The sequence below is a fragment of the Aquarana catesbeiana genome, linkage group LG05 (assembly GCF_042186555.1).
Source record: "Aquarana catesbeiana isolate 2022-GZ linkage group LG05, ASM4218655v1, whole genome shotgun sequence".
Lineage (NCBI taxonomy): Eukaryota > Metazoa > Chordata > Amphibia > Anura > Ranidae > Aquarana > Aquarana catesbeiana.
This window is the reverse complement of record NC_133328.1, coordinates 234,173,251-234,191,420: the sequence shown is the minus strand read 5'-3', so window position 1 is coordinate 234,191,420 and position 18,170 is coordinate 234,173,251. Positions and strand designations below refer to the sequence as shown.

At 44.1% G+C, this 18,170-nt stretch overlaps 1 protein-coding gene across 1 annotated transcript in view; it reads left to right on the top strand.

Annotated features, from left to right (window-relative positions):
• Positions 1-18,170, top strand: part of LOC141144686 (glucosylceramide transporter ABCA12-like) — a 276,390-nt gene that overhangs the window by 135,520 nt on the left and 122,700 nt on the right. The window contains exon 4 of the mRNA XM_073630621.1: positions 7,198-7,348. Within this exon, the coding sequence (XP_073486722.1) occupies positions 7,198-7,348 (151 nt within the window). The remainder of the gene's footprint in view (positions 1-7,197; positions 7,349-18,170) is intronic.

Below are 18,170 nucleotides of genomic sequence, written 5' to 3'. Positions count from 1 at the left end.
ACCTTGGGGGTCCTTTTCCTCAATTTAGCTCCTAAGTCCCTAAAATCATTCTTTAGGACACTCCCTCTGCCTCTGACTTTGTCATTGGTGCCAATGTGCACCATGACAGCTGGGTCTTCCCCAGCCCCTCCCAGTAATCTGTCCACCAGATCCGTGATGTGTTAAACCTGAGCGCCCGGTAGACAACATACTGTTCGGTGCTTCAGGTCTTTGTTACAGATTGGCCTCTCTGTCCTAAGAAATTGAGTCCCCTACCACCAGAATCTGTCTTTCCTTTGCCTTCGCTTCCCCCCCTCTCTCACTGGAGGAGTTCTACCCCCGGCAGCTAGGATAGTCCCTCAGCTCCAGCAGTGCTAGTCCATGACTGGTTTCACCAATGTCACTCAATGGAGTGTACTTATTGGGATGCTCAAGCCCTGGATGGGCCTCCCTGGCACTTCCCCCTCTACCCTTCCTGACTGTCACCCATCTACTCTTTGCTAGTGCCTGCACCTCTTTGTCTCCTCCCGCCTCTGTGCTGGCCCCAACCGGCACCTGCCGTGTATGTTCCTGGCTCTCCTTTAGTATGGAGGGGCTTCTCAGTGCTGACAGTTGCTTCCCCTGATTCAGAACCTGGGCTTCCAGGGAAACAATGCGGTTACATTTTGCACAGCAGTATTCAACCTAGATTGGATGACCAAGGAACGCATACATGCCACAAGATGTACAATGAGTCGCCTCTCCACACCCGCCGGGCATCGTACCTATTAAATTTAATGAGGATTGGGGATTATACCATGTCCAAATTACCTAACAACTAGCTTCCTGACACTAATACTCAACAAGACAATACACAGGTATTCAACAAGACAATACACAGGTACTCGCAGACCTACGTGCACTCGCAGACCACTTGCAGACCTATGTGCACTCGCAGACCACTCGCAGACCTACGTACACTCACAGACCACTCGCAGACCTACGTGCATTTGAAGACCTACGTGCACTCACAGGCCACTCGTAGACCTATGTGTACTCGCAGACCTACGTGCACTCACAGACCACTCGTAGACCTACGTGCACTCGCAGACCACTCGTAGACCTACGTGCACTCGCAGACCACTCATAGATCTACGTGGACTCGCAGACCACTCGTAGACCTACGTGCACTCGCAGACCACTCGTAGACCTACGTGCACTCGCAGACCACTCGTAGACCTACGTGCACTCGCAGACCACTCATAGACCTACGTGCACTTGCAGACCTACGTGCACTCGCAGACCACTCATAAACCTACATGCACTCGCAGACCACTCGTAGACTCGCACACCACTCGCAGACCTATGTGCACTCGTAGACCTACGTGCACTCGCAGACCACTCGTAGACCTACGTGCACTCGCAGACCACTCTCAGACCTACGTGCACTCGCAGACCACTCGCAGACCACTCGCAGACCTACGTGCACTCACAAACCACTCGTAGACCTACGTGCATTCACAGACCTACGTCCACTCACAGACTTACGTGCACTCACAGACCACTCGCAGACCTACGTGCACTCGCAGACCTACGTGCACTCGCAGAACACTCATAGACCTACGTGCACTTGCAGACCTACGTGCACTCGCAGACCACTCATAAACCTACATGCACTCACAGACCACTCGTAGACTCGCACACCACTCGCAGACCTATGTGCACTCGCAGACCTACGTGCACTCGCAGACCACTTGCAGACCTACGTGCACCCGCAGACCTATGTGCACTCACAATACACAGTACACAATACATAAGTACTAACGATCCACACACACTCAGGTACTCACACTACACAAGTACTATGACCCCTGTTATAACCTCCTGTTTTCAACTCTGGTTTTTAACTCACCACTTAGACCAGTTCCACTAACTCTGGTTTTTAACTCACCACTTAGACCAGTTCCACTTGGACAGAGTTCCAGCAGACTCAAAGAAGAGCAGGCTCACAATAAGTTCTACACAATGTTAAAGCCTCAAGCACCTGTGACCAATTAACCACCCCCCTTAATTAGTAGGCTGAAGGAAGCAAAGGAAAAAAAAAGTAGCATGTTCTACTTTTTTGTAGAACTGCAAAACCCTGGATCTGACTACACTGGTATGAACTATGCCATTGGAAACCATGTAACCTACTTTCCATGTGTTTTTGATGCAAAAAAAAAAAAAAAGCACTGGACTGCATGTGGTGTGAACTTGCCCTGAAGGCCATTTGAACATGTATTATTACACATGATAAGTGCCTATTTTTTTCTTTTTTATAACTAATTACATGACCTGTTCTCAGCTGCATAAGGTGATTAAAGAAGTGGAATTAGACTCCTTGTGATGTCAAACAGCAAAACACTGATCTTCCCAGTGAAGAACTGGGCAGTGGGAGTATGTAAGTACAGGTGTGACTACTGGAGTGCAGTCAGTCTGTGCTCCTAATTAGAATGCAAAGAAGCAAACTGACCACACTGGCATGGCTGTGCTTCCATGCCTGGTGATGTAGTCAGTTTGAATCAAAAAAGTTTTGCCTTTAGTTATACTTTAAGTTAAATATCTGGTGATCCTATCAGTCACCCAATTTCCCTTACTCAGTAGGTATAGAGTAAGGGAGGGTTTACTTTATCCAAAACTGAAAAAGTGCCTTTACACTTTAAAGGAAGTGATGTAAAGAGAAAAGGATACATTTTTTAAAACATGTACATGGTAATACAGACACATTTTAGAAATATGAAATGTGCGGGTAACATACACTTTAACCATGGTCAATACTTAGGTCATTTTTCTGCAACTTTTTATTTCCTTAATTGTAGACAGCTACTTACTGTAGCTTGGGTCTACATTATATCTTTTCTTATATTTTTAATGTTTGTAAAAAATAATGGTCTACTTTTTGAAATACTAAATATGCAATGAATATGTTGATTGTCAGATTGCTTAAATGCACACACAAAATTTAAAAAGAGAAAGGGTTATCATACAGTGCCTTAAAAAATATTCATACCCCTTGAAATTTTCCTCATTTTGTCATGTTACAACCAAAAACATGAATGTATTTTATTGGAATTTTATGTGATAGACCAACACAAAGTGGCACATAATTGTGAAGTGGAAGGAAAATGATAAATGGTTTTCAACATTTTTTACAAAAAAATATATGAAAACTGTGGCATGCATTTGTATTCAGCCCCCGAGTCAATACTTTGTAGAACCACCTATCGCTGCAATTACAGCTGCAAGTCTTTTTGGGTATGTCTTTACAGAGTGAATTTTTTGCCCATTCTTCTTTGCAAAATAGCTCAAGCTCTGTCAGATTGGATAGAGTCTTGCCACAGATTCCCAATTGTATTTAGGTCTGGACTTTGACTGGGCCATTCTAACACATGAATATGCTTTAATCTAAACCTCTCCATTGTAGCTCTGGCTGTAAGTTTAGGGTAATTGTTCTGCTGTAAGGTGAACCTCTGCACCATTCTCAAGTCTTTTGCATACTCTAATAGGTTTTCTTCTAAGATTTCCCTGTATTTGGCTCCATCTATATCCCTATAAACTCTGACCAGCTGCCCTGTCCCTGCTGAAGAAAAGCATCCCCTCAACATGATGATGCCACCACCATGTTTCACGGTGGGGATGGTGTGTTCAGGGTGATGTTCAGTGTTTGTTTTCTGCCATACATACTGTTTTGCCTTTAGGCCAAAAAGTTAAATTTTGGTCTCATCTGACCAGAGCACCTTCTTCCACATGTTTGCTGTGTCCCCCACATGGCTTCTTACAAAATACAAATGGAACTTCTTTTGGCTTTATTTCAACAATGGCTTTCTTCTTGCCACACTTCCATAATGGCCAGATTTGTGGAGTGAACGACTAATAGTTGTCCTGTGGACAGATTCTCCCACCTGAGCTGTGGATCTCTGCAGCTCCTTCAGAGTTACCATGGGCCTCTTGGCTGGTTCTCTGATTAATGCTTTCCTTGTCCGGCCTGTCACTGTAGGTGCACAGCCATGTCTTGGTAGGTTTGCAGCTGTGCCATACTCTTTACATTTTCGGATGATGGATTGAACAGTGCTCCATGAGATGTTCAAAGCTTGGGATATTTTTTTTATAGCCTAACCCTGCTTTAAACTTCTCCACAACTTTATCCCTGACCTGTCTGGTGTGTTCCTTGGCCTTCATGATGCTGATTATTCACTAAGGTTCTCTAACTAACCTCTGAGGGCTTCACAAAACAGCTATATTTATACTGAGATTAAATTACACACAGGTGGACTCTATTTACTAATTAGGTCACTTCTGTGGGGAATTGGTTCCACTAGATTTTAGTTAGGGGTATCAGAGTAAAGGGAGCTGAATACAGGTTGAAGAACAAATGTTTTCATTACATCATGTTTTATGCTTCCGTTTTCTCCTTTGGGTCCTCCTGAGCTTGATTTTATGCCACAATTAGCATGGTCTTAGTTTTGCACATTGCTTTTTTTTCTGTGCATTTTGTTGCACATTTTTGCATCTGTTTTGCCACTTTTGTCATTACATTAACAATGAATGGCACTGCAAGACCGACATGCATTTTTGCAAATTCACAAAACACTATAGTTTGACTTTAGACTTAGGCTGACTAAAGGATGTTTAAAATAGTTGTTTTCAGAATACTATTATTCCCTTTAAAAACACTTTAGTCTTCATTGTATGCATTATTTCCCAAGTGTGAAATCAGATTTAAAATGTTTAATTTAGGCAACTTCTTTGTATTGTAATTGTATGCAGTTATTATGCAGAAAATATTTTGCTGCAATAATATATTTGGTATCAGTATAGGCCTACAACCGTGTGTGTATGTATGTATGTATGTATGTATATGTGTATATATATATATATAAAATGATAAAAAAAATATATATTGTCACTAAGAGAAAAGCAGAAAAGCAGAAAAGAAAGAAAACATAGTAGTCGCTTCAACTAAGACTTTATACGTGTGGGTTTCTCATTGTATGTTCAAAATGTCCACATTTTATTTGTGTTAGTTATGACTCATACCTTTTATACATGCAGATTACAGTAGGTGACCGCGATATTGTGTCAATCTCGCCGCTGTTATCGGCGAGATTTGACACTTGCGAGCCCCGTCAGCTGGCTCGCTCATCAGGAAAGGAAAACTTTTTTTTTCCTTTCACGATGAGCGTCAGGCAGTGCTGACAGCTGTCTGGTATGAATCATGAGGGGCCATTTAAATAAAAAAACGGCGTGGGTTCCCCTCCCAGGGGTATACCAGGCCCTTAGGTCTGGTATGGATCTTAAGGGGAAAAAAAATCACGCCAAAAAATCAGCATGGCCCCCCCCAAAATCCATACCAGACCCTTATCCGAGCACGCAGCCCGGCCGGTCAGGAAAGGGGGTGGGGACAAGCGAGCGCCCCCACTCCTGAACTGTACCAGGCCGCATGCCCGCAACATGGGGGGGCGCTTTGGGGCAAGGGGCCCTGCAGGCCCCCCCACCCCAAAGCACCTTGTCCGCATGTTGATGAGGACAAGGGCCTCTTCCCGACAACCCTGGCCATTGGTTGTTGGGGTCTGCGGGCGGAGGGCTTATTGGAATCTGGGAGCCCCCTTTAATAAGGGGGCCCCCATATCTCGGCCCCCCACCCTATGTGAATGAGTATGGGTTACATCGTACCCCTACCTATTCACCTGGGGGGGAAAGTGTCAATAAAAAAACACACTACACAGGTTTTAAAAGTAATTTATTAGGCAGCTCTGGGGGTCTTCTTTCGACTTCGGGGGTCTTCTTCCGACTTCTCTGCTCTCTCTGGCCTCTTCTCCCGGTGTCCGGTTCTTCTGCCGGGCTGCTCCGCTATCTTCTGCTCTTTTGCAGCTCTCTTGCTAGCAGTGGCCCAGTCTTCACCGTTTTGTTCCTTCTTCTCTTCTTCTCTTCTTCCGATGTTGACACGATGCTGTCTCCTGCTGTTATGCTGTGTGAGCGGTGCGCGATCACTTATATAGGCATGGGGCGTGGTCACCGGGTGCTGTCACCCGGTGACCCTGCCCCTTATGATGTCACAGTCCCAGCATGCCCGGGACTGTGACATCATAAGGGCCGGGGTTACCGGGTGACAGCACCCGGTGACCACGCCCCCATGCCTATATAAGTGATCGCGCACCGCTCACACAGCATAACAGCGGGAGACAGCATCGTGTCAACATCGGAAGAAGAGAAGAAGAGAAGAAGGAACAAGACAGCGAAGACCGGGCCACCGCTAGCAAGAGAACGGCAAAAGAGCAGAAGATAGCGGAGCAGCCCGGCAGAAGAACCGGACACCGGGAGAAGCAGCCGGAGAGAGCGGAGAAGTCGGAAGAAGACCCCCGAAGTCGGAAGAAGACCCCCGAAGTCGGAAGAAGACCCCGAAGTCGGAAGAGGACCCCTGGAGCTGCCTAATAAATTTCTTTTAAAACCTGTGTAGTGTGTTTTTTTTATTGACACTTTTTCCCCCAGGTGAATGGGTAGGGGTACGATGTACCCCATACTCATTCACATAGGGTGGGGGGCTGTGATCTGGAGGCCCCCTTATTAAAGGGGGCTCCCAGATTCTGATAAGCCCTCCGCCCGCAGACACCGACAACTAACGGCCAGGGTTGTCTGGAAGAGGCCCTTGTCCTCATCAACATGGGGGCAAGGTGCTTTGGGATGGGGGGCCCACAGGGCACCCCCCCTGCCCCAAAACACCCACCCCCCATGTTGAGGGCATGCGACCTGGTACGGTTCAGGAGGGGGGGCGCTCGCTCATCCCCACCCCCTTTCCTGACTGGCCGGGCTGCGTGCTCGGATAAGGGTCTGGTATGGATTTTGGGGGGACCCCACGCCGATTTTTCGGCGTAGGGGGTTCCCCTTAAAACCCATACCAGACCTAAGGGCCTGGTATGCCCCGGAGGGAACCCACGCCGGTTTTTTCTTTAAAATTTGGCGCGGCGTTCCCCCTCATGATTCATACCAGACAGATGTCAGCACTGTCTGTCACTCATCGCGAAAAGAAAAAAAAGTTTTCCTTTCCCGATGAGTGAGCCAGCGTGAGATGCGCAGTACCCTGTCGCCGAGAACCAGCGCTGGGATCGCGATGGAAACACAATCTCGCGGTCAGGTACTGGTAACTGGACATATGTAAATCCTGAATGCTAATGCAGTAATACATTTTTATCTTACTTACAGAAAGGAAGTGAGCATCAAATCTGCATACAATGAAGATATCATAATTGGATATTGCCCTCAGAATGATGCTTTAAATAACTTTCTGACAGGCCGGGAGCATCTTTATTATTATTGTAAACTTCATGAGATTTCAAAAAGGGATATTCATAAGGTAATCATTCATTATATTGCCCTAATAGATTTTAATGTTTATTTGCTATATATAACTGAGTATTAGACTCCCTTTAAGCCCCGGAGAATTTGGCTGCTCAATGACCAGAGCACGTTTTACAATTTGGCACTGCTCTGCTTTAACTGGTAATTGCGCGGTCATGCAATACTGTACCCATACGAAATTTACGTCCTTTTTTTCCCACACATAGAGGTTTATTTTGATGGTATTGGATTGCCTAAATGTAAAGTGAAAATTTTGAAAAAAATGTTATTTTCTCATTTTTGTTATAAAAAAAATCCAATAAACTAAATTTTACTCATACATTTAGGCCAAAATGTATTCAGCCACATGTCTTTGGTAAAAAAATGTCAATAAGTGTATATTTATTGGTTTGCACAAAAGTTATAGCGTCTACAAACTAGGGTAAATTTTCTGTAATTTATGCAGCTTTTAGTTCATGACTGCCTATCTCATTTCTTGAGGTGCTAAAATGGCAGGGCAGTACAACCCCCCCCCCCCATTTTGGAAAGTAGACACCCCAAGGATATTGCTGAGAGGCATGTTGAGCCCATTGAATATTTTTTTGTCACAAGTGATTGAAAAATGAACTGAAATGAACTGTCCTGGCATTTTATGCACAACATTTAGAAGCTTATGTCACACATCACCCACTCTTTTAACCACTTGAAGACAAAACCCCTCTGACAATTTTTGTTTACATGAAAAAATATTTTTTTTTTGCTAGAAAATTACTTTGAACCCCAAAACATTATATATTTTTTTTAAAGCAAAGGCCGTACAGATTAAAATGGTGGGTATTGCAACTTTTTTTCTCTCACAGTATTTGCGCAGTAATTTTTCAAGCGCATTTTTTTTGGAAAAAAAACACTTTTTTTAATTTGAATGCACTAAAACACACTATATTGCCCAAATGTTTAATGAAATAAAAAAGATGATCTTATGCCGAGTACATGGATACCAAGCACGACATGCTTTAAAATTGCGCACAAACGTGCAGCGGCGACAAACTACATACATTTTTAAAAGCCTTTAAATACATTTACAGGTTACCACTTTAGATTTACAGAGGAGGTCTACTGCTAAAATTACTGCCTTCAATCTGACCTTTGCGGTGATACCTCATATGCATGGTGCAATTGATGTTTACATATGACACCAGACTGATGCTTGTGTTCACCTTTGAGCATGAGCACGGGGAGACAGGGGTGCTTTTTTAAATTTTTTTAAATTATTTATTTTGCTTTTTTGTTTTATTTTTAAACTGTTCCTTTCATTTTTTTTTTAATCATTTTTATTGTTATCTCAGGGAATGTAAATATCCCCTATGATAGCAATAGGTAGTGACGAGTACTGCCCTCAAAGCATCTGACCACACCAAGATCAGTGTGATTACATGCTTTACCAGTTTCCAGTTTATATCCTTCGAAACCTAAATTATGAAATGCTTGTAGCTTCCGGTTTCTTAAGCCATAGAGAAGATTGGAGCCATTCTGGTCTCCGATCAGCTCTATGTGCCAGATGGCGGAACTACCGGTTGCATTCTCGGGTTCCCTGTTGGGACAGGAGAGCCCGAGAAAACCATGGAAGACGGTGGGGGGGGGCGTTCCCTCCCACTGCTTGTAAAGGCAGTTTAGAGGCTAATTAGCCACTAGGATTGCTTTTACATGAAAGCCAACTGCTGGCTGAAAAGAATGATACCAAGAAGATCATTCTGTTATAACCACTCAAAGTCCAGCAACATACCAGTACGTTGCTGGTCCTTGTTGTGCATATATTGTAATGTTCTTTTTTTCATGCAGCCTGTGGGCTGAACGAAAAAAAGAGATTGATCAGTGGGTATTCCCACCATTAGAATACTGCCCTTCATCCACGCACTTCTAATGTTGGGCATATATGCACCATTTTCTTTTAACTGTGGTAGTAAAATCTCCTACAGTGCTGGAGTCGCTGATTTACGTATCATGGGAGCAAACGCTGTTGCTGTTAAGATAAATAAATCAGGGCTGCAGCTGAATGGCGTACCTGCTAAGCAAATGATGGTTAACAATAAAATGAAGTAACATTACAGTATAACAGTAAGACTTACCATACCTGCAAAGCAAATAATATAAAACATAGTCAAAATAAAACATTTTTTAATGCAATCTGTGTCTAAAAAATATATGCTGAAGCAAGGGGGCAATCCGCCCCTAATGTTAGGAGAAAATCGCTCCTCCTCCCCTGCCCCCATGCTTCGGCATATATGCTCTTTTTAACTGTGGTGGTGAAATCACCTCCTACATCGCTGGAGTCACGGCTTTATGTATCGTGGGAGCAAACGCTGTTGCTGTCAGAATAAATAAACCTGTGCTGCAGCTGAATGGCATACCTGCTAAGCAAATGATGGCTAACAATAACAGTATAACAGTAAGATTTACCATACTTGCAAAGCAAATACAATAAAACGTAGTAAAAATAAAACATTACAGTTCTAAAATACAGTAACAAAAGAGAGAGAACAGTAGAGCAGACAATAGAGAGTGAACGTAAGAGAGAGAACAATAGAGAGAAGAAAAATAAAATCACAACTATTTTTGGATTTTTTTGTGTTTTTGTGTGTTTTTTATTTATTTCTATTTTTTGCACTTTTATATAAAATGTAAACTGTAAACGTTCCAGATTAGGGTCTCTCAAAATGTGATGGCCATCACATCTTTCGAGACCCTGTGTTAGTGGGCCCTAGGACTGTGCAATGCTGTACCCTACTCTTATACTCCACTAGTGTGTGATAGCGTTTGAAACAGTCACCAATGCAAAGACCAGGTTGGTCAGGACAGGAGGGACAATAAAAGCAGGTGTCATGCCTATATCCGTGCTTTCTACAGACACAACATCTTCTTTGGGGGTTTCTTTGGGTAGGGGTACCAGCCGGCTCACTGCATTTGGATTGGGAAGTTGGGCCACAGCACTGTCTGGAAACAGAAGGGTTGTGATGATCTCTTCCTGGAATTTAAGGAAGGATCCAGTTTGTCCTGAAGCTTTGAATAGCACATAAGCATTCAGCAGAGCCAATTGAAATAAGTATACAGACACTTTTTTGAACCAGCGTCTGGCCTTATGGGCAATTGGGTGACAGTGATAGTTTGATACTGCACTTGGGCGGGGTGGGCTGGGCTGGGCTGGGCGGAGGGGCTAAACACAGGTGCTAGCAAGTATCTGGGCTGATCCCACTAACGCTGCGTTTTTGGGAACCCTAAACTGCTGGGGACACTAATATAGTTCTGATCAGATCAGATATTGATCCGTTCAGACACTGTACTACTAAGGGAGGTGTATGGTGCGTGGGTGTTAGCGCTACTGGCACTATTCTGATGCTGCCTGGGGTGACGCAGACCCTGACTGATTCTAAAACCTAACTGATGTTACCCGCCTGGTGATCAGGGAGTTAAACATTTATTGGGTAATATATGGCGGGTGCCCTGAAGCTATAAAAAAATATCTAGCTAACCAGCGTCACCCGTGACACTTATACAGTGATCACTGGTGACAGGGGGTGATCAAGAGGTTAGACCTTTATTAGGGGGGGGTTAGGGGGTTCCCTAGACCTATCTGGGCCTACACTAAGTACCCTAACACTGATTAGTATCACTAATAACACCAGTACATTGATAAAAAAAAAATATGAACACTGCACTGGGTGACACAGTGACAGCTGATGAAGACGTTAACTGAGGGGGTGATCAGGGGGTGATAGATGTGCCTATGTGTACTGATGTCAGTGTAGTGTTGGTGCAACTCATGGTTAGATGTTATCTCTCCTCTCTCTGGAATGAAAAGACTTCCCCGAGGAGAGATGACATCACTTCCCCTGCAGTGTTTACACTTACACATGCAGGGGAAGGATCTAATTCGCCAGATATCATTGGCCAGGGCCTGGGGATTGATCGGTTCTGGATCGAATCTGATTGAATCAGTGATTCGCCTGGCCATGCCATTCTGCCGCAATGAAACTGCGGCGGCTGGTAGGGAAGTGGTTAAAGGATACGTTCACCTTTTCAAAAAAATATAATAAATGCACATATTTTTTGCATGTAAAAAAATTGGAATTCTATTGGGAACCTGTAAAGTATTGCACTTGCAATCAGTAGACTGCGGGTGTAATGCAGGTCTCATGCAGACTCTGTGTGTAAGCTGTCTGCTCGTACCTAATAGGAACAGGCAGTTACACACTGACAGGAAGCTACAGTGAACTACCTAGAGCACTCAACAGTACCCTGGTAGTTCATTGAGAACTACATGCTGACAGCTGCAAAGGACTCGGGGGGGGGGGGGGGCTTGTAGGCAGCTGCAGCAGTAACTTGTTACAGGTTAGGCCCCTTTCACACGGTCAGACCGTTCAGGTCTGCCTATCATTATTTGACGACGGACCTGAACGGGTGCTCCATGCTAGTCTATGGAGCGACGGATGTCAGCGGGGACATGTCCGCTGACATCTGACCCAGTCCGATCCGCTAAAAGCAGACAGATGCCCCTACATTCGCATCCATCGCTGGCAGATCGGATCGGGTGAGATCTGATGAAAACGGACATTCTGTCCATTTTCATCCGATCTCTCCATAGGCAGCATTGGCACTGGACAAGCCCCTCCCCGCTCAGTGAGCAGAGAGGGACCTGTCATCCGCCGGCTTAGCGGAGATCAATGGAGAGAGCTCCCGCTGAGCTGGCGGACAGAGGCGGACTCCGAGGCAGCAGAATGGGGACTCGTGGGAATGATGCCTAACACTCTGAGTATGGGTATAACACATTACATGTTATGAAAGGTGAACTTATTCATTATGGGAAAGTCCCACCTTTTTGCTGCTGGGTAACGGGTATGTCACTTTAGGTCCCTTGTGATAGGATATAAATAGACAGGTGGGTTCAGCTAAGGTAGGAAGGTTTTGTTTGTGTAGTGAGTTTTTTCTGTGTTTCTAGATTTTACACTGTGGGGTAGATTTATTAAAACTAGTGCACTCAGAATTTGGTGCAGCTGTACATGGTAGCCAATCATCTTCTAACTTCAGCTTGTTCAATTAAGCTTTGGCAGTAAAACCTGGAAGTTGATTTCTATGCAGAAGTGAGCTTGATTTTGCACTCCTCAGCTCTAGTAAATAAACCCCTATGTTTCTACAATTCTGAAAAGGTCATCATTTATTACTGGAATGACTGTTCTGTTTAATCTCTCTGGAGTAAGGATGAGCCCAATGTTCGAGTCGAACGTAAGTTTGACTCGAACATCGGGTGTTCGCCTGTTCTCCGACCAGCGAACATTATGCGGTGTGCGCAGAAATTCAAAAACCGTGGATCACCTTTAAAGTCTATGGGACACTAACATAAAAAACCAAAAGTGCTCATTTTAAAGGCTTATATGTAAGTTATTGTCATAAAAAGTGTTTGAGGAACTAAGTCCTGCCCCAGGGGACATGTATCAATGCAAAAAAAAATTTAAAAACTGATGTTTTTTCGGGAGCAGTGATTTTAATAATGCTTAAAGTGAAACAATAAAAATATAATATTCCTTTAAATATCGTGCCTGGGGGTGTCTATACTATGTCTGTAAAGTGGCACAGTTTTCCCGTGTTTAGAACAGTACCACAGCAAAATGACATTTCTAAAGGAAAAAAGTCATTTAAAACTGATCGCAGCTGTAATAATTTGTCAGGTCTCGGCAATATAGATAAAACTCATTGAAAAAAAAAACAGCATGGGTTCCCCCCCAGTCCATTACCAGGCCCTTCAGGTCTGGTATGGATATTAAGGAGAACCCTGTGTCAAAATTTTTTAAAAAATGGCATAGGGGTCCCCCCAAAATCCATACCAGACTCCTATCCGTGCATGCAACCTGGCAGGCCGCAGGAAAAGAGGGGGTGGCGACAAGAGAGCACCCCCCTCCTGAACCGTACCAGGCCACATGCCCTCAACACATGGTGAGGGTGCTTTGGAATTGCCCCCCAAAGCACCTTGTCCCCATATTGATGGGGACAAGGGCCTCATCCCCACAACCCTTGTCCGGTGGTTGTGGGGGCTTATCGGAATCTGGAAGCCCCCTTTAACAAGGGGACCCCCAGATTCCAGCCCCCCCTATGTGAATTGGTAAGAGGTACATTGTACCCCCACCAATTCACAAAAAAAGTGCCAAAAATAGTAAAAAAGACAGGAGACACTTTGGGACAACCTTTGGGACAACCTTTATTAAAAATAAAAAAAATAAAAATGTCCCGCAATGTCCATTCATCTTCCATTATGCTGCCCGAAGAACCAAAAAAAAAAAAAAAAAACGCAATAGCTCCGCCACCATGGGAGGCTCCCGCCAAGTGACGCTTCTTCTTGCTTTGACAGCAGTTATTTAGCTGGCCACTCAGTGATGTAAACGGGTGACCCCGCCTTCCTCTCTCGTCCCCCCTCTTTTCCTGTGGCCTGCCAGGTTGCGTGTTCGGATAAGGGTCTGTATAGATTTTAGGGGGACCCCTATGCCATTTTTTTTTATTTGGTGCAGGGTTCCCCTTAAAATCCATGCCAAACTTAAAGGATCTGGTATGGGTTTTGGGGGTACCCATACAACGTTTTTTTTTTATTTGGTGCAGGGTTCCCCTTGATATCCATACCAGACCCAAAGGGCCTAGTAATGGACTGGGGGGAACTCATGCCATTTTTTTTCAGTGAGTTTTATCTATATTGCCGAGACCCGACAATTCATTACAGCCTCGATCAGTGCTGTGGTACTGTTCTAAACACAGGAAAACTGCGCCCCTTCACAGGCATACTATAGACAACCCCCCAGGCACGATATTTAAAGGAATATTTCATTTTTATTGTTTCACTTTAAGCATTATTAAAATCACTGCTCCCGAAAAAATGTCAGTTTTTAAAACTTTTTTTTGCACATGTCCACTGGGACAGGACTCGGGTCCCCAAACACTTTTTATCACAATAACTTGCATATAAGCTTTTAAAATGAGCACTTTTGGTTTTTCATGTTAGTGTCCCATAGACTTTAACGGTGTTTAACAGTGTTTGTGTGTTCGTCCGAATTTTTTTGCCTGTTCACAAGTTCTGGTGCGAACCAAACCGGGGGGTGTTTGGCTCATCCTTACTCTGGAGTAAAGTTTAAGTTTCCTTCAACCAAACCTGACTGGACTTTCTTCTGATTTGGACTGGGGAAATTTAGAGAAAGAAGGATGTCTAGCATTGAAGTGGGCTTTGTTCATGCAGTGAGGGCTGACATGCCCAGTGTCCACATTATCTTTTAGGCTGGGTTCACATAGGCTGTGGCCGCGGTTCACATCATGGGCTCTAATGTGTCCCTGTTCACTGATTCAGGTGCCAATCAGCTCAGAATTTTTGCCTGAATTCACACCTCAAGTGGAACCAAAGATACATAGGACCCTTTTTAAATGCAGACCGCGGCTGCCCCAGAGCTGTGTGAACTGGCTACGTTGAGAGCCGGTAACACTCTCCTGTCAACGAATTGGATACGGATTTTCCCCGCATCCATTTCGCATATGTGTGAACCTTGTCTTAATCTGTGAAAGAGCATGGTACGGCTTCATGTACACTGCTGCTGGTAAACTGATATTTAGGAGCAGTTGGGTGTTTTTTCAGCTGCCCCTGAACTCTCCTCTATGTTATCTTATTAGTACATGTACACAGGGTCATTTATAGTCGTTTCTAGGCAGTTAAGTTTGAAAGCATTTTTTGGAAAGCAAACAAAAAGGCCAAATGCCTGTAAAAGCTTGTAGACATGTGTAAACACGGTAACTCGCATTTAGCCGCATTTTGTTTACAGGCGTTTTTAATGGAGATACATTTATGACTATTTAAAAAAAAAAACTGCCTGCAAACGCAGCTAAACGTGGCATGTAAATGCGGAAAAACAGACATTTTTAAATGTCAGTTACTATCTGTCAAGTTGAATCGTTCATGAGAGGTTTTAAAATGTCCCATGTACATTAAGCCTTAGAAACAAGGAGACATATTTATAAAGTAGTAAAAATTCACTGGTGGTGTCATTTCAATAACATGCTTCAGGAAGATTCACCTGCAGTTAATGTTTGAATGTCAGATTACCTTCTTTATATATTTGCCCCTAGATGATTAATGCCCTGTACACATGGTCGGATTTTCCGACGGAAAATGTGTGATCGGAGCTTGTTGTCGGAAATTCCGATCATGTGTGGGCTCCATCAGACTTTTTCCATTGGATTTTCCGACACACAAAGTTTGAGAGCAGGCTATAAAATTTTCCGACAACAAAATCCGATCGCGTCAATTCCGACCGTGTGTGGACAATTCCGACGCACAAAGTGCCACGCATGCTCAGAATAAATGCCGAGACAGAACTGCTCGGTCTGGTAAAATTAGCGTTTGAATTGTATAGCACTTTCATCACGCTGCAATGTTTTAAATAGTTTAATGCAGCGCACTCTCTTCTTCTTTATAATGCTAGAAGAATGAAGTAGTTTTGCTGCTCATATTCACACAGACTTCTCACAAACTTCTTTCTTTATTATTTATCGTGATTTCATCACTATTTTTTGATTTGTCACATCTGACTAAAAAATGTTACTTTTTTTTTTGGTTTGTATTTTTTTCAAGCCTGATCTTGTGTTGTTTTTTTTAACTCCAGAATATTTTTGGGTGTGTTTTGTGTGTCAAGTTACCACAACACCATTATTATCTTATATTATTTAATCTCAAGGAGGTTGCTTGGTGTTGGTGTCTCTTGTTAATTTCACATTGTATTTTTGAAATGTACCTGCCTCCTCACAAACAAATTGTCCTTTTTGAAGGAAAACACACATAGGCAAGTATAATTGAAACAAAAATACCTTTATTAAGGGCTCATAACCAAACAAAGAGGGAGGCAACCTTTGAGAAACAGCAGAAATTGCCGAAGCCTTTGGCCCCCAGGGCACAAATCAATTATTTTACTGCAAAATTGGTGGCCTGAGGAGTCCATATATAAGGGAGTGCAATCTGGTCCAGAAGTCCAAGAGATCATGAACAGCAGCAGATAACATGTATGTCTCCAGGCTGTGGAGCCTGCATCTTTTGCCAGACCAGACTGAACCCAGGGCCATCACTCTCTGGTCTTCCTTACACGCTTCCTTCCCGGCTGTGTCTCTGGTGTTGGAGGTGTGGCAGGAGGAAGAGGAGGAGGACCTGGAGGTGGAGGACCATGGGTGAGCTGACAAATGTGGCTTTCGCATGTGAGTTGGCCCCTCAACCCCTTATGTAGAGCTTCTAAAATGACAAACTCACATAAGAGGTGTTGGCCCTCCTCCATTTGCAGAATTTTGCATGCTGTTAGGTCAGCAAAATCCTCTTCCACACTATGGGATGTTCTGAGGGCCTCAGTAGCCTTCCAAAATAGGCCTATTGCAGCCTCCTCCAGGTTATTCCTCTTCCTGACACTTTTTCTTTGAAGGCGGAGGGGAGGGACCTGGGTATCGGGCAGCCACCTCCTGGCTGAGACTTTCCTGTGTATGAAAAAGGGACATCGTTTTAGTTTTTGGTTCATCAATCACGAGCATAGATTAGTACTCCAAACTAACATATATTTAACATCACTAATTTGACAACCAGAAATAATTAGAAGAATGCTATATCTGGCTCAAGCTGAGCTCCTCCACATGTTGCTGCCTGGAAGGCCCAGGTTGGGCGTCAGAAGCCTCAGCTGAGGGGGAAGGAAGCGTGGAAGATAGACTGGAGAGTGATTGCCTGGGTTCAGTCTGACCTGACAGAAAATGCAGTCTGTCATAGTACCAAAGCCTGGGGAGATAAATGTCATCTGCTGCTAATGATCTCTGGGAATCCTGGACCTTCTTGCGCTCCCTTAGATATGAGCTCCTCAGGACACCAATTAGGGCCTTCAAATAAGTGATGTCTGCTGTGGGGATCACCGGCTTCACAAATTGCAGCAAATTATCCAGCGCTGCCTTCCTCTTTGTTTGGTTATTATAATCAGGGTGGTTCACCTGCCACAGACAGGGCAGCTCCCTGAACACATCTATGAATAAGCTGATAAACTCCTGATCCTTCAAGATATCCATTTTCTCTGCAAGACACAACACAAGACAAACCCTAATGTCAGGCTAAAGTCTCCTAATCTTGTAACAATACAGGCCTCAATCTAGGAGCAGTATAGGCCCAATTTTCAATCTTACCTTCGTTATCATGATCGGCACCTCCGATACTCCTTCCTCCGCTCACAGATCGTACGTACTACGCACGCGTGTTACGCTTTATATACACTGCGCATGCATGAAACTCCGCCCGCCCCTAACGTTCTTTCTAGTCTATTTCCCGCCCCTTCTCGTTCGGCGCAGTGGGGAAGAGCACATGGCGGAGACACAGCAGGTGCGTGCTAATTACAGCAACGAGGAGGAGGAAGAAAGCCCGTAGCCAGAAACATCCCGATCCCAGAGGAGACGATTTAAGGCCTCAAATATGTCCTTTGGGGAGATGTTGGAGATGGTCGACATCCTGAAGAGGACCTACTATGACGGGAAGTATGGACCTTACCCCAACCCCAATGTCAGAAAGGCCAAGATCATGGCGAAAGTTGTCAAGAGTCTGCAGAAGAATTTTGGTGTACGACGATCCAAGGATCAACTGAGGAAGCAGTGGTCAGACCTCAAATTAAGGGAGCACAAGCAGTACAGAAGGATCAGGAGAGTGCTGCAAAAAAGTAAGTAGTTGTCCTGTGTTCCTATTCTTTATTTTTCTAAAGTTCGTGCTGCTCCATGTGCTTTTCTTAACTGTTGTGCAGTTTAAAATG